The sequence below is a fragment of the Mya arenaria genome, chromosome 2 (assembly GCF_026914265.1).
Source record: "Mya arenaria isolate MELC-2E11 chromosome 2, ASM2691426v1".
Lineage (NCBI taxonomy): Eukaryota > Metazoa > Mollusca > Bivalvia > Myida > Myidae > Mya > Mya arenaria.
Genome location: NC_069123.1, coordinates 46907237 through 46923493, shown reverse-complemented (window position 1 = coordinate 46923493; position 16257 = coordinate 46907237). Strand labels below are relative to the sequence as shown.

The 16257-nt window shown below is 37.2% G+C and overlaps 1 protein-coding gene across 2 annotated transcripts in view; it reads right to left on the bottom strand.

Moving 5' to 3' along the window:
• Positions 1-16257, bottom strand: part of LOC128211886 (unconventional myosin-XV-like) — a 49828-nt gene that overhangs the window by 3538 nt on the left and 30033 nt on the right. The window contains exons 17-37 of one of the 2 annotated variants that reach the window (XM_052917000.1): positions 15176-15260; positions 14240-14329; positions 11469-11550; positions 10613-10746; positions 10398-10496; positions 9968-10203; positions 8503-8672; positions 7913-8192; positions 7030-7687; positions 6661-6849; positions 5401-5773; positions 4662-5233; positions 3945-4071; positions 3548-3774; positions 3074-3209; positions 2756-2877; positions 2432-2547; positions 2069-2210; positions 1697-1805; positions 1338-1352; positions 88-212 (exon numbers count right to left, since the gene is read on the bottom strand). In XM_052917000.1, coding sequence (XP_052772960.1) covers positions 88-212; positions 1338-1352; positions 1697-1805; positions 2069-2210; positions 2432-2547; positions 2756-2877; positions 3074-3209; positions 3548-3774; positions 3945-4071; positions 4662-5233; positions 5401-5773; positions 6661-6849; positions 7030-7687; positions 7913-8192; positions 8503-8672; positions 9968-10203; positions 10398-10496; positions 10613-10746; positions 11469-11550; positions 14240-14329; positions 15176-15260 — 4087 coding nt within the window. The remainder of the gene's footprint in view (positions 1-87; positions 213-1337; positions 1353-1696; positions 1806-2068; positions 2211-2431; positions 2548-2755; positions 2878-3073; positions 3210-3547; positions 3775-3944; positions 4072-4661; positions 5234-5400; positions 5774-6660; positions 6850-7029; positions 7688-7912; positions 8193-8502; positions 8673-9967; positions 10204-10397; positions 10497-10612; positions 10747-11468; positions 11551-14239; positions 14330-15175; positions 15261-16257) is intronic. The other variant, XM_052917008.1, reaches the window with a different exon arrangement.

Sequence of the window (16257 nt, the reverse complement as noted above, 5' to 3'; positions counted from 1 at the left end):
AAAACAATTAATTACAGTGATAAAACTATCTATGGTAGGTAAAAAATTCAAGTGAGAGACTGAAGAAGCTATATGTTGTTGACATACCCGGAAGCTTTGTGTTCGATCGACGGCTTCTTTGCGTGCAACTTCAACCTCATGTCTTGCCAGAGGTCGCACAAGTTCTGCAGGGAAATACCCCACCACACCATTCAGTATGCCGTATAGCCAACCTGAAAAGCACACATACAGCATGTAATTACAGAACAGGCATTTACGGGAAGACAAAACCAAGAAGCAAACCTCCTCTCAGCAAGTTTATTTCTGATATTTTATATAAAAATATATCTTGTTTGGTCATTATAGATCTTTAATTATGCAGCACAATATTAAGTATGGGGAAAAAAGAGCTCAAAATTACAAGATTCGATGAAGTAGCTATGGAAAATCAATGAAGACATACATTGACAATAGTATTACAGAAGTATAAGTTATATAATATTAGCTTCAAAGCTTCCTTTTCATTGTTTCATGCATACATCATTTTTCTATTTTTCACATATTAATGCCACAGTAGATCTTTGAATATCTGGAAATTGATTTTTTTTATTGAATTAAATATTGTTTAAACCAATAGTATTACTATATTAGTTTAAAATTTATAACCGTAACCTAAAAGCACACTATTGTCTACCTGGCATTGACTGAACTAAACTGTACTGTAGCATACACAATAATAAATTGTCACAATACAATAATGATTTCTAATATCTAACAACACGCTCACCAGCAGGTTTAGGAAACCTTACTCTACGCTTCACTGAAAAATTATGTTGAGTTTGATTTTTTATATATTCAACCTGTCATATCCCTATTGAGACAGGCTTCACAATGTATTAGTTTATTGAATTCACAAAAGCATCGCAACTTAATGTTACCTTTTATCCAGTCACTCAGTAGATCAAGGGGCTTAACTCAATTATTAACAAACCCAAAGTCATGGGCCTTGGTCAAAGACTGTCTTGTAAACATGTTTTTGAAATATGGCTTAAGTAAAAGACTTGCATGATGGGAAAATGCTGTTGCCTCACAGGCTATGACAATAACTCCATTTAAAAAAAATAAAAAGCTGAAAGTCTTCAGGACATAGTTTATACTTTTACACAACTACAATCTAATACTTGGACATAAAAACCACAGTTTGAATAGTTAAGATTCAAAACATTAGCATATCATAAGTTAGTGGAAAACACACAACATGGTTTTATAAAACGATCTATTTGGTGAGACCTGTGTTATACGAGGACAATATTAGGAGCAGGAAAGATTGTGGGGTGACAGGGTCTAAAATACCTTACCTCGCTTTACATGACCTATACATGAACAAAATAACAATGATTAGAAAGCTGAGCCTCTGTTACACATTGAACACTAAAAATTGAAATACCCCAAATAATACATGTTATACAGATAAAACTGAAGATCAACTATGATCAAATGCATAACTCTCAGGTAAGGCAAGTGTCAGTAAACAAGAGACAAAGCAAGTGTCAGTTAACGAGAGACAAAGCAAGTGTCAAGGAACGAGAAAATAGAAGAGAACAATAAAATTTTAAAAAGCTTAGGATTTTTTTTAAAATCAAGTACATTGATCCTGAACGTAAGCTTGTTATAAACTCCCCTTCCCTGGCTGTACGTCTCAGCATGAAATACATACCTTCGTCAACATCAGCGTCCATGAGTTTGATGACATCTCCACGTCGGAAGGAGAGCAGAGTACTCTCACTCGTCAGATAATCTTTTACTGCCACAACGTAACTGTTCACCTGTAGCATGATAGAATGAAAACTTTGATATCAAATATCAAGAAATAAATAAAATACAACACATTCCTTCATAACAGCATTGTATGTCCAGACATCTTTTTCACATATAATATTCTTGCTTCTTTCAGCTAAAGATACTCTTTTGGCACACCTATTTTGGTTTTTCTGCATATTCTTGAAATATTTGGAATACAGACAATTTTCCTGGTTGCAGACCCCTCACTTATAGCAAAACATTGGATGAAGCCCCCTGTTTTACCCACCATATCTGAAGCACGGAGGTACTCATCCAGCATATCCTTCATTTGTTGGGCACGGTTTGTATAGAAGACATATGGCTTGTTCTTTGTGCTGATCTGTATTGACGTCCGAGACGGCATTACAACATCTACCACATCCTCGTACCTGAATGTGATTTTAGAATTAATCATAATGTAGGAATGATGCAGTTTTTTTCAAAATTATATTTACCAGGAGAAATTGTTCAAAAACATGTTAAAGGCACCAATACTATAATCACTACAGACAGTTAATCTGTCATCATTTGTGTCACCAAGGCATTATGTTTAAGACACTAAAAGAACAATCTGAAATATATATTATGTCAACCCCAATTTGTGCCTTACTTAATGTGTTCGACGACGTCAAGGTAATCTTCAACGAGGGATTTGACCCTCTGTACGAGGTAGATGCCTGAGTGACTTATGCCAACATAGTGAACCCCAGCCAGGTGGCCACTCGACTGAAATGGGCAATGGTTATGGTTACACAGTTTGCTTAGTTGTCAACCATTGATGCTATTCATCACACTTTCTATATTTTCTCCTGCTTCACATGCAGCATGTTTATCTTTCAATAACAATCAATTTATTTTAGTGCATACATTATCAAGCTCCTGATTATAAATCAATTAAGTGAAAAGGCAAATCAGCTCAAATGGTTCCACTCACAGCAACTGGGAAGAGCCTACAGAAGTAAGTTGGCCACTCCTTGGCCGTGTCCACAATGATCCGCTTCACCTGGTTCTTGAAGGAACCTGACAGGTAGTTACCCGCATTTACTCCATGACTCTCTGGAAACAACAATAAACATGTAAACTTCCTTTCTTAACCTAAAATACACAAAAGAACATAGTTTATGTAGAAAGACCTGCAACAAATGCATCATGTTGTACATAATTGTCATACATTTTAATATGAAATTGGATTGCAGTTTTCTTTTCTGACCATTAAGTTACTGTCCACTTTAAGAGAGCTATGTTCCCTTACCCAGCATGCCCCGCATCTTGATGCGATCATCCTTATTTATACGTATACAGGCGTTGTTGTAGACATCCTGTACCACCTGACAGAAGACAAGGTGCAGCGCCAGTGGGTTGTCCAGCCTTTCACCAGGAACAAACACCTGGAACACACAAATGGCGCAAGGATTTACAAATGGTACACAAATGTTATATTATCTCTAGGACTCGTGGTAGGTTGTTTACAATTTTTTTTCTTTATCTTTTCTATAATGTCTTATAGTTTTATTGTAGGCTTAAACAGAGTTAACTAGACAGATGGCTTGCAGCAAAGCTTTATTTGTCAAATGTCTGTTGGAATTGGAATGATATTGTAATTTTTTTTCTTCATTTGCTTTTGACATATTCGAAAGATTGCAATGCCATATCAATAAGTGTTTTTTTGAAAGATGAAAACTTAGTCAACCAAACACTGACATAAATAAACATGTGACGTTTTTACCTCTTTCCTGACGTGCAGTGTCCAGGGTACGTTGCTGTAGGTGAGGAAGGTGTCCTTGTTTTGGGTGAACAGCTCCGTGACGACCAGCTCCAGGGCACGGTAGTCAATCACGTCACGCTCCGGAGGTGGGGCCTCCTCTGTCTGGGTCTCTATCTCTTTGATCACATGGGTTTGTGTTGCATGGACCACCTTTGGAGGCGGCTGCTTCACTGGGGGTGGTGGTGTCTCTGGAGGAGGGTTATTATAACATATTTATTTAAAGTTAACTGACCTAGTCCCCAAAACAATTTAATGCAAACCATCTAAATGTAATAAATCTCTTTAGTTTTTGTGATTTTTTTTTTTGGCACATACCTAAATGAAAGAAAAACAATTTTCCGAGCATATGTCTACTCACCAATCCTGGGTGGGGGTGGAGTTGGAGGTTTTGGCGGTTCCTTATGTCCCATCTTCTCCTCCAGCAGCTGCAGTGTAGCCAAGTGCACAGTCTCTGCCAGCTGTTGCTTCTTACGAGCCGGCTCAGGCTGCAATTCAATGATCTTGGTAAGAAACAGGAACGGTATATAGATTTAGGCTACCCTTATTTGTGATAATTATAAACATTGTAAGATAATTGGGGATTCAACATAAATTGAAAGGGTCACAGGGGATAAGGCTAAACTAGGATCAACATAAGACTAAATAACTTTATAGCGGTGTTATGTTTTTTAAATTATTTTAAAATATGACATTAACCTCTTTTATCCACATATATCAGACTGCCTGAAAGATTTAACCCGTAAAAGCAGTACACATTTTATGACGGTTTAATTTGGGAGGTGTTATGCTGACCATAAGACAGTTGTAGAATGTCTGGTCATTCTACCTTAACCATAAGCTAATTGATTGCATTATAGCAAAGATAAAAGGAAACTTTCAGACATCAATTAAAATCTCTGTGTTCTTATGTTACAGAAGCTTTTGCCTCATAGCAAAGGTTAGAGATGCAGACAGATGCCATTAAGATTGGCTAAAAGTAAAAAGGAGGAACCATTCAGAACAGCAAAAAGGCATATGGAATATAAAACCAACATTCAAACAAACTGTGCGATAGATGTATTAGTATAAACCCTACCTTCTTTTCCTGTCTAGGGGTTTCCAACTTGGGCTGTGTGGGTCTCATTCTCTCGTCTAGCTCACGTTGAACCTTCTCGTCAATCTCGAGCCGCCCGACCTGCCGAGTATGCTTCTCCTCCTTGTCTGGCGGTGGTGGCCACACAACACGCCCGATTCTCACTGTGCGTGCCCGACCCTTACGATCCCGGAAAGTGAATGTCCCTTTGTCAGAGTCAAAGACGTGGGGTAGCTCTTTGGGAGGAGGGGGTGGGGGTGGAGCTGGTGGGGCGGGGGCCATCCGCGGGATGTCTGCAAACTGATTTGGTGGAGGTGGTGGAGGAGATGGAACCTGCTCTTGGGCTTGACTTCCGTTAACAGTCTCTTTCTCAAACTGTTGTCGAAATTTAAACACACGTCTAGGTCCGCTGGCTCCATCAGTCACATCCCTGGTCTCCACTGCCTGGTATGTCATGGGCATCTGCTGGGAACTCACTGTATTGCTGACGGGGACTGGAGCAGCCATGCGTGTTTGTTGGCTCTGGGATGAGAATGTTGACTGGGTGCTCTGACCAGGAGCAAATGGAAGTCCTCCTATAGAATAGATGATACCATTTAAAATGTCAATTTTATACCTATTTAGAGTTTCTTGTCAAAGTAAGATCTATCAAAAAGTATCTCTAAACAACTGATCTAAAGTGCTATCTGGAATATTTTTGGAATTACAATTTATCTATTTATCTGATGGTATTTTTTTTTACCTTGTGGTGCATTAAAGCTAGTGTTTGGACTAAATGCAGCTCGAGATGACATCATCATTGGTTGTGATGACATCATTGGTTGTGATGACATCATTGGTTGTTGTGATGACATCATTGGTTGTTGTGATGACATCATTGGTTGTTGTGATGAAATTCCACCCTGTGATGTCTGCTGGTGCATCTGTTGCTGTAGTGCTGCCTGCAGGAGGCGTTGTTGCTGTAGCAGCTGCTGAAGCTGCTGTTGTTGCAGGGAGGTCTGTATGGCAGCATACTGCTGCTGCTGGCTTGGTTGTGCCTGTGCCTGTTGTTGCTGTTGTTGCTGTTGTTGCTGGTAGGCTGCCTGCAACATGGCCTGTTGCTGCTGGGCCTGGGTCTGTAGGAAAAAGTAAAACTTTAAAGTTAAACCTTTTGGTGCCAATTTTGGAATGATGATCTAAGAGGTGCAGAGCGGCCAGTTCTGTGTGACACATCAGTTACAATAAATGCATAAGCCCCTTTTGCCCTCACTTTTTAACATCATTCTGCAGTATTTTGGCTTTTCCCCTATCTGTTAAGTAAATGTATACATGTATGTCTGTATCACTAGCTAAACCTAAATATGGTAACCATTAGCAATGGTTAAAGCTTAGATACTTATTTCCTGAAGGCCTTCCTATCCAGACAGCTTGAATATCAAGGCACTGTTAATTGTAAAATATGCCTTTGTATGCCTGACTTTGTATCAATTCAAGACAGCAGCAATTTTTGAACCAGCAGTTCATAGTAGCACTGGCAGTACATCTTGGACTGAGAAGCTAGTGCAATATAATCAACTGACATTTACATTTTATTCATGTTATTCAGCCCTCAAGCTACACTGCACTTGTTGAACTGGAGGCTTCTGATTGTTTATATTATTTGGCATTATGCTGTATTTTTTAACCTTTATACATGATCCTTTTGAATGGGTACATTCCCACTTCTGTGGCCTGGCAAACAGGGACAATATTAATAGGTCATACACTTAAGCATCTCATTCACACATCTACATGTAGTTCTGCATATACATTTGAGATGTTTTAAAATCTCCTATTCAACCAAGAGGCAAAACACATGAGAAGCTGAGTGTACAATGTTTAATGCGCTATTGTTTTTATATGAATGTACATGTATCATGGTGAAACTATATTTTTGTGTATTCAAATATGATTTATGTTACATTTTTGTGTTACTGCAGTCCTCTCTGAAGAGATACTACTAAGAGTGATAGTGAGTCCTTACATAAGCCTGGAGCATGGCTTGTTGCTGTGCCGCAAGTTGCTGGGGTGTGAGTTGTGGAGCCATCCCTGGGGTCATGCCCATGGGGGTTGTGGCCATGTTAGGCAGGCTCCCATTCATCATCCCACCCCCTTGCATCTGCTGCATGGGGATGTTGATACCACCATTCATCTGGACACCCATTCCTGGCTGCTACAGAACATTTTAAAATCTTGTTAAAAGCTGTGCCTGAACAATGAGCAGAAAATATAAGTTATGTGATCTTCTTTCTATAAATCACACAAAGTGAATCACATAAGCAAAAGCATCTTTTCATGACAATAATGTCTTTAATGCCAGACAATTTTTTTTACAAAATCTCACAAAACTTACTCTCACCTGTTGGAACTGAGGCCCGGGCACACCATCCCCTGCCCCCTTGCCACCACCCTTCAGCCGATGTTCCACAGACCTGGCATCAGACAGCCCATCCACATGTTCATTCAGGGCATTACTGAACACATCCTCCACCCAGTGTGACCAGTCTGACTGGCCTGTGCCCACAGACACATTGTCCCCATCTCGCTTGTGAGCAATTTTATTGGCTGCCCCTCCCTGGCGACCAGCCACCTTGGTCATACGCAAGTACCTTTGGTTCAGTTTTGTAGGGCTAATGTCTTCACCATTCAGACCATTGTATCGCCTATTCAGCTGTGTTTGTGACAAGTCATTGCTACTATCTAGAATGTCACCGTTATTGTAACCGTTGGTGATAATATGGCCATTAGCGATTGGAGGGCTGGGTGCTGCCTTCCGTTTTGTGTAGCGCAAGTTTAGTTTGGTGTCGGAGAGCCCATCCACACTCACACCCTGGGGTCGCTTGTTTAGAACACTCGTCATAGAGAACTCAACCCCGTTCTCCTCCGCTTCCTCCCCGTTGACAACACGCTGCTTCATACTGCGCTGCTCAATCTTCGTGATGTCAATTTTGAGAGGTTCTGGCAACTTGCCAACCATTACCATACGTCGCTCACGCTCAGGGTTGTGAGGTCTGATGGAAATAAAACAAAACATCACCATTTTTTTCTAAAACGCAATTTCCTAAAGAACCTCTTCTAAAAAATAATCTGACATACAACGGTCTGTTTTTAACACCATAATTTATCTTTTTTAGCTGGCATGTTGTTAACATTTAACCATTATTTGAAGGGGTAGACTACTACACAAAAGTACCTTATAGATTTATAACCCTACATATGTGACTACATGTACTCACGATTCATGGTAAAGGCTTCGCTGCATTGTTTGTGGCTCACGAGTGCGGTCAGACGAGACAAGGAAGTGTGAACGGCAAACAGGGAACCCTGGGGAGATCTCCATCTCACTGACAAGGTCAAACACATAGTCAAGCCCCATAAGCTCATAGTAGTCCATATCCTCTTGCAGCGTTAGGGTCCAGCCCCGGTTGTTTTCACGGAGACCGCGCAGGTTCAGCAGATGTTTGCAGAACTCCTCCCCTGATGTCCAAGACTCTACATGGCCAATCATTGTGGCATCTGGAAAAAAAGTTTAGAAATTCATGTTATACTTATTCAATTTACTTAGCTTACACGTTGCATGAGATAAATATATTTTTAGATTAGTGTTTTAACTTGGATATCACATAATTAAAAATTTAAAAAGTTTAAGAAAATAAATTCAGTACCAATTCCAATGATTATTATTATTTAAGGATAGTTTAATATCTTCAATTATCAAACTTCAATTAGCTGCTAATTTTTAAGCAAACTTAATAACATCGAATGCTCCTTTCAAATTTTATTAATGAAAACATCACTGATTCTGTAATACGGATGTAGTACATACTGTCTGCAAATCTGACTTCAAGAGCCATGTTGGCTTTCCTTTGTGCTGCTCTCCACTCAAGAAGGCAGGGTGGGTAGATGCGGCACAGCTGTGGTTCAATGCTTCCGCACTGCAAGGCCTTATGCTGGCAGAACCATGCGTAACCACCCATTCCAATGTCAGACACATATCTAGGGTACAGAAACGGAAATACAGGATAATTCAAGCAAAATAAACATAAACCGATTATTAACTATCAATAAATGGACAATAATTGTTTGTTTCAGTGTAAGATCGTAATATATTTCACCGAGCACCAAAAGTTAGTTTTATTTATTTTTGGTGTTAACAAGGTAAAACGAAAAAAACAACTTTTAACATGCCTAAAATGGATATAAATGACATTTAATTGTAGTTTTTCAGAAAAACAAGCTGAATTGAACACAAATATAAAATCATTTCGAAAATGACATCGTTGAAATTGAGTCCCAGCCCTGTGCACGCTGAAGTTTGATTTGTTATTGAGGGTAGACTAAAATTTCAAAACAGTGAAAAATATAAAATGTTTATTTCACTGTCTAAAACAGTGAGACATGATTTTATTTCACTGATAAATCTCTTTAAATCACCTAGAGCACGTACTATGAAATCATTTATATTCATCAGCATTAAATTTCATGGTTTTTCGATAAACAACAATTTTGTTGGTTCTTAAATTTGTGGATTTTCCATTTTTAATAAAAAAAATCAGAGCAACGATCCAAAGACACCTGCATATTCACCTCATTCTGATCTCATGCTATCTGTCATCTATGTCACACACATTATAACACTTGCTACAGTGGGACAATACACCAATTAGCGCAGATAACAATGTCAAAGATCACTTGATTGGTATATTTGAGGCCATAAATAAAGATGCACCCACATCAAGAATATAAAATTATGCATCTATTAAATGTCAATTAAGCATTTTTGCAAACTGTGTTAAACCGCTCAGAAAAAAAATGATTAAATGTTTATCAAATAAACAAGGTTGACACTCAAGCTCACAAGGTTAATAATCAGAATCTTGAATGTTCTTGCAATAATTATCATTATATCATACGAAACAAGCAAGTGATTGTCTTTAATCTATTATCTTTGAAGATATACATAACATATAACATACTAAAAGTAATATAAACAAAGATTAAGGTACTGTATCTGGTGACCATGTTTATTCCATATAAAAACATGCATACTCTTTTACATAGACAGTATAATTTGAGAATTAAAGGCCACTGGGATCTTGAACTTGTGTATTACCCAACCCACAATGAAAAACCAAAAAAATAAGTTTCCCACATAATATTAATGTTTCGCAGTAAAAAACCACTTCATCTTATTTTCTGTGGAAATTGTGTTTCAAAAATCCGATATTGTGATGATTACTTTTCAAGCTTCAAAAAATATCCAAGCAAAGGAGTCTTATTTATGTACATACTTGAGTAGAAACTTGAAGAGGGTCTGGCTGGGAGGGAAAGCTGAGAGGCAGTGAGCCATGAGCTGCCAGCCCCGCTCCGCCGGTGCAATCTTCTGGTTGCGCCAGGTCTGGTTGGCCAGCTGGCAGTATATCTCGTCACGCAGGCCTTCATTCTGCAGTCCCAGCTGCACAAGGTAGTCTGCCAGTACCTTCTCCTTTCGGTCACCCAGCGTACCATCATACATGAACTTCAGGATCTTTAAAGGAGTTGGGCAAGAGGGTTATGGCATAGTAAAGTATATACATTCATGTTATGTTGAAGATTAACTGACATTTTCTTTTCTAACCGAATAAAGATTAAGTGTAACTTCCCTGAAAAAAATTGAAATCACTGATATAACACAACTAGCACTAAAGTATTTGGTTAATAAAGGCTTAGGGTAATACATACCAGTTTGAAGGTGGCGAGGGCCTGCCTGTTATTTTGTTCGCCCTGTACATGTGTAAGGGCTGACTTTATGGGCTCTACACCCACACCCCAGTCAGGGTCCTGCAAAAGGAAAACAATTTAAACATTTTAATATACATAAAAAGCAAGGAATAAACCTAACATTTTCAATATTTTAATAACATCAAAAACAGTCAAAATACAGAAACACATCTTACTTTGAAGTATGCATTGGAGTATTTGCTAAATGCATGTGAGTTGATATCTGTGGGGAGTCTGTACTGGAACTGCATAGGAACAACATCCCCAATCACCGAGATGATGTGACGGTCGCTGTGTGCCGGACGCCAGTCTAGAATACAGGTTTAAGCAAGTTGGTTCAATGTTCAGGGGTTTGTAGTCAACAACTTGATTCCTCACCACAAAAAGAAGGCATGGCACAGGGGAAGGCAATGTATTATTGTATTCTGCTTTGGCTTTGTGGCTTGGGAACAACACAAAAATGTTTGGCAAAGCTAACCTTAACTGTAATCCTACTAGCTCAGGGGATCCAAATTAGGAGCCTTAATTATATTAATGTAAAATAGCTTTGCACAACGGGATACCATTAGGGGCAGAAGCTCAGTTGGGTAAAGAGAAATACCGTAGTTAAGAAGATAAAATTTGTAACCATCATCCATCAGTAAAGTAGCGAAAGACAATTGATGCTTAGTGTTTTTTATATCTTGAATGCAAGATACAAAACTTTTTTCTTTATCAAAGTATTTAACTAAGTTATGTCAATGACTAACCAAAATTGATGACAGCAATAAAATATGTCTACTGGCTACACCTGGCAAGACAAATTAACTCAAATTTATGTTTACAAAGTTAACAAGATGACAAGCTTAGAAAAACGAGCCACCTCATTTAAACTTTACAAATTTTACCATTATTATAAATATGTTAATATTCAACAGTAAATAAATCAAACACCAAGCAATTTTTACTTTGAATCTTTGAGGTAACAACTTGGAGAACAGTACTAAGTCACGAAGGAAAAAAGTGTTAGTTCCTCTGACTAATTAACCTTACCATCAAGTTTGTTGTAGACAAAGGCCAGTTCCCCAGGAATGTCAAGGTTTTTGATGCTCTGCTCTGCCTGGAGAACCCGCTCCTGAAATTGTCAACAGATTTGTTAACATCGGCTTCAGGCACCCAGAGTGCTCAAGTAATATGCAGCCCCTACCAGGCACCCAGGGATCTTTCATAGTATTAAACCCCTACTAGGCTACCAGGATTATCTCATTATATGTTACCCCTACAAGACACCAAGGGTTCACTATAATCTGTAACCCCTACCAGACACCCAGGGTTCTCTTGCAATATGTAAACCCTACCAGGCACCCAGGGTTCTCTTGTAATCTGTAACCCCTACCAGGCACCCAGGGTACACTTTTAAACTGTAACCACTACCAGGCACCCAGGGTACACTTATAAACTGTAACCACTACCAGGCTCCCAGGGTTCTCTAGTAATCTGTAACCCCTACCAGGCTCCCAGGGAACATTATAATCTGTAACCCCTACCAGGTTCCCAGGGAACACTTATAATCTGTAACCCCTACCAGGCTCCCAGGGTACACTTATAATCTGTAATCCCTACAGACTAAATAGCACTGACTCCATTGGAATAGATAGAAATAAGATGTGGTAGACAGGTTATGTTTAAATTACAATCAGTTTGATGACAGCGTTTTCAACAGCCATAAACAAACACAATGTCATTATAGATGGAAAATGATTCTTAAATATTTTCAGCATTAGAAGCATACTTACAAGTTTAACTGTGAATGATATGTTAAAAATTCTGCATCACATTGAAAATTATGTTTTACATTCATCTGTCAACAATTTGACTGAAAGCCAAAATGAAAGGTTCATGTATTTATTTCTGTCATTACTTACTTCTTTAAAAGCATTTTGAACTTGGACTTCTTAGAAAGAGTATGTTTCGGGGAACGTTTCTGACATAATATTATGTTTTTTATCTGGCTTTTTAATTTTATTACACTCATTACATGAATATTTACATATATCACCTGATGTATGGAGAGCAGACATGGCACAGTGGATTTAACAAGTAAATAATGGGACATGCCCATCATCACTGCTGAAGGATGACAGGCGTTATAAATGTAGCCACTTAGCAGGCAGCAAACCAGGCTCTCCTGGCCCCCAGCGCTGGACCATAAGTCACACCAGTATAACAGTCATTGGTTGGGTGGGGATACTAACATAATTGGAATAAATGTCTTCCTCTGGGTAACAAACATGTCAACTGATGAATTTTATTTAACAGAAATACACAGCATAATATGCTTGTGCACATCTGCAAGGTATTTTACCTTGCCCATGCAATAACATTTTTTGCCCTCCTATTTGGTGAATGGAATAAAAGGAAAGCTTATTTTAACCATAAAGATAAATATGTCAAACACAAACCTTTGTAGTTTCTTACAATGAATAATGGTGATTGACATAGTTTCTTCAGTTAGAAAGACAGCCGGTAAATTATGACTGATTTCATAAAGACAATGAAATATTCATTTATACCTATAATAAGTGAGGCAGACAGATCCACCAGATTAATACTTTATACTGGAGACAAGAAGCGTTATCTGACCAGTGTTTAACCAGTGATAAATTGAGCAGAAACATTCCCAAGGCAATTGATAAAGACTTCTCAACAATAAACACAATGTTGTTAGACCATGGTCACTCCCAAATGAAGAATTGCTTTTTCGCATCTCTTATTAGAAGGCAATAAAATGTTTAAGACAAGCACAGCAAGGCAATAAATTATTATGGGCTGCAATTATTGTTGATAATTATGCACACAGTCCTTTCAATCGAATATGTTTTTCTTTGTTTATTAAGCAAAAATAAGTTTTTCATTGAAATTAATTTTGGATCACAATTTATCTAATGACATTAACGATTTGTTGTTGTTTTCTATTGGTTCATCTTGAAAAAAATCTCTAAAAGGCTAGTCTTTCATGCATGAAAGCCAAAGTTGTGTTGCTGCTGTCATGAAAACAGCTGCATGAAAAAATGTTGAACATTACTAATAGAATTAATTGAAAGTCATTTTCACATAAAATATACATCTAGTTTGAATGACTGTAAACTAAGCTGATTTTTAGTATGGCCTATATATTTGCCATTCAACCAAGAAACACAGAATGTAAAACTTTGATCAATATTGAATTTAAAAATAAAATATTTTGAAAAAGGATTTTAATCATAACTTTGTGTTCAAATTCATTTACACAGAATATTCTTTTCATGAGACCTTAATGTAATTAGGGAATGGTTATGAACCATTTACATCAGAGTATTTTTTCTATAACACTATGAAAATATTCTTATAATGCAATGACATTATTATGCATGTGTTTATAAAAATTTAAGATCAAAGTGCAACATATCTTGTATGCAAATTATTGACTCTTTCTGCAGGTTATTTTGACATGAACAAGATTGTCTGGCGATCAGATGTCAATCATCGCCACATTACTGTCCCAAACGTGCTTCCCCAGGATGTAATTAAATCATTGGGACAAGCAATTAACTGTAAATATTGATACTTGACAACATTATTGACATTCTTTATATCTTCATTGAATTAATTTGATTTTCTTCTCAAATATTAATTCAGGATAAACAATGTGACTCTTGAAATTAAAAGACATTTTGCACAAAACTTGATCCGAAATATAAAAAAAAGCATGCTTAAAATTGAACTATACTTGACAATTTAAAGATTTTTCATGTTTTTATAAACTTAAAGAATGTAGATATTACCCTTCGTTCACGCTCCATTTTGAGGCGAGCGTTCTCCCGTTGCCTAGCCAACTGCTCTTGTTTTTGTTTTCGGTGTAACTCTTCGCGTGTCTGAAATGAAAATAACACTTTTAAAATCAGAGAATTTTAGGTGATATTCTATTTATATTAATCCATAATCATTTTCACCAATTTCAAAATCAACTGACTTTATCTTCCATATATTCAAATTTCAATGCATAAATACAATTTTTCACACAGAGAGTCCAACACATTGATATAATTTCTATTCTGTAAACAACCGAACACAATTACCAAATATTGTTTTACAAGACAGCAACAAACTATTTCTATGCAAGAGCTTACAAATAATCAGTAACAAAATTATGAAAATTCACAGTTCGTCAAACACTGTCACAACCCTTTAATTCTTAGAGCAAAGTATTATTTTTGCAATTACTGTTGTGTAAACATTTAGATACCTTGTACACATCTATCACAAGGATCCATCCATCTTGCAAAAAAATAATAATGGGCAAACTGATCGAAATTTCAACATGAAAGAAGATTTACTTTTCAAATAATTAAATATACATATATATCCCTAGGAAAAAAGCTTTAATTTTTGAAAAAGATTTCCGAAATGTACTGATGTATTGATTTTTATTTAGAATTTAAAAACAATCTGGTTTAATTATAACTGAAGTATCATAGTTTTATTTAATGTTTGGAAAATTATTATAGAATAATGGCAAAACCTTTAATAAGAATTCTCTATCAACGTCCCAAATTTAAAATGACTTAAAATAAGTCTTATTGTCACCGTTTCAGTGAAATAAGTTTACAAACTATTAGGTCCTTGTAATATTACATCCCTCATAAAATATCATGCCACATGTAAGCGCACAAAAAGGTTGGTATAAGTTTAAGAATAATGCGTTTTCATGTTTATCTTACCTTTAGATATGTCTTGCGTTGTCTGTGCATACGAAACTGGGCCTGAGCTTTAATAATTCCATGGTGCACAGTTCGGTAACGCTTCCTGAAAAACAACCAAGTTGACTGTATATATCCAACAGAAACCTTTTCTTATTCCGACAGAATTCACAGTTATCCTTCACATTAGTAGTAATATCAAGCAGCTTTCCAAGTGGTATCAGAATAAAGTTGCTGTTTTTTTTTATAATTTGAATATTTTCAAATGGTGTCAAAAAATAGTTTTAGCCAAAACCTAAAAGACACAGGAGTCAATCCCTGGTTGTGGACAGGACAGTACTGGGTAATACACAAGCCCACTTTGCTGGCCCTCCGACAATGAATACACACATGTCAGCGGCCCTTGTACCTAACACCTTTTAACTGTCAACACAGTGTCTCCCGATCTTCACAAGAAAGCACATGATTAATTATGGGTGGTTACATCTCCACTCAACTACATTGCCACTGGCTTTGATTTGGTAGATATAACAATATATAAACAAAACAACCTCATTTCTAAAATACATTACACGGCATTCCTTGCATTACTGACGTTTAAAAATGAACGAAAAGTGAATGTTGCTCATTTTGATAAAAGTTTGTTTTGTTTACTTAGTTCAGTGACAGCTGCTGACTGACAATGTATGTGACACTCAATAATCACTGTAAGGACATGTGGAGAGCTGGTTTCACCAGGTTGTAATTGATAATACATCATTGTTTAGTTCTGCCAAAGAGGGCTTCTGATAGTACAGGATATCTGGCTTGACAGGCAAAGAATGTCCAATAAATATCAATTTTATCATTCCTTGTAATGGTCAATTGTAATGTTTTGCGGTGTTTCCATCTTTTTTAAACAGCTTACAAGTTCAATAGCATCTTCAGCAAACTCAAATTAACCTTGAATTATTTCTGAACACAATAGTTCAACCATATCTGATCAAAACATTCAACATTGCAACCTTTATATTGTCTTTATCTTAACCTAGTGGAGTCCAACCACCTTGCCAGGAATAGGAGCACAATGTGGGCCATAACTCATGCAAGGTTTAAAGTGACAG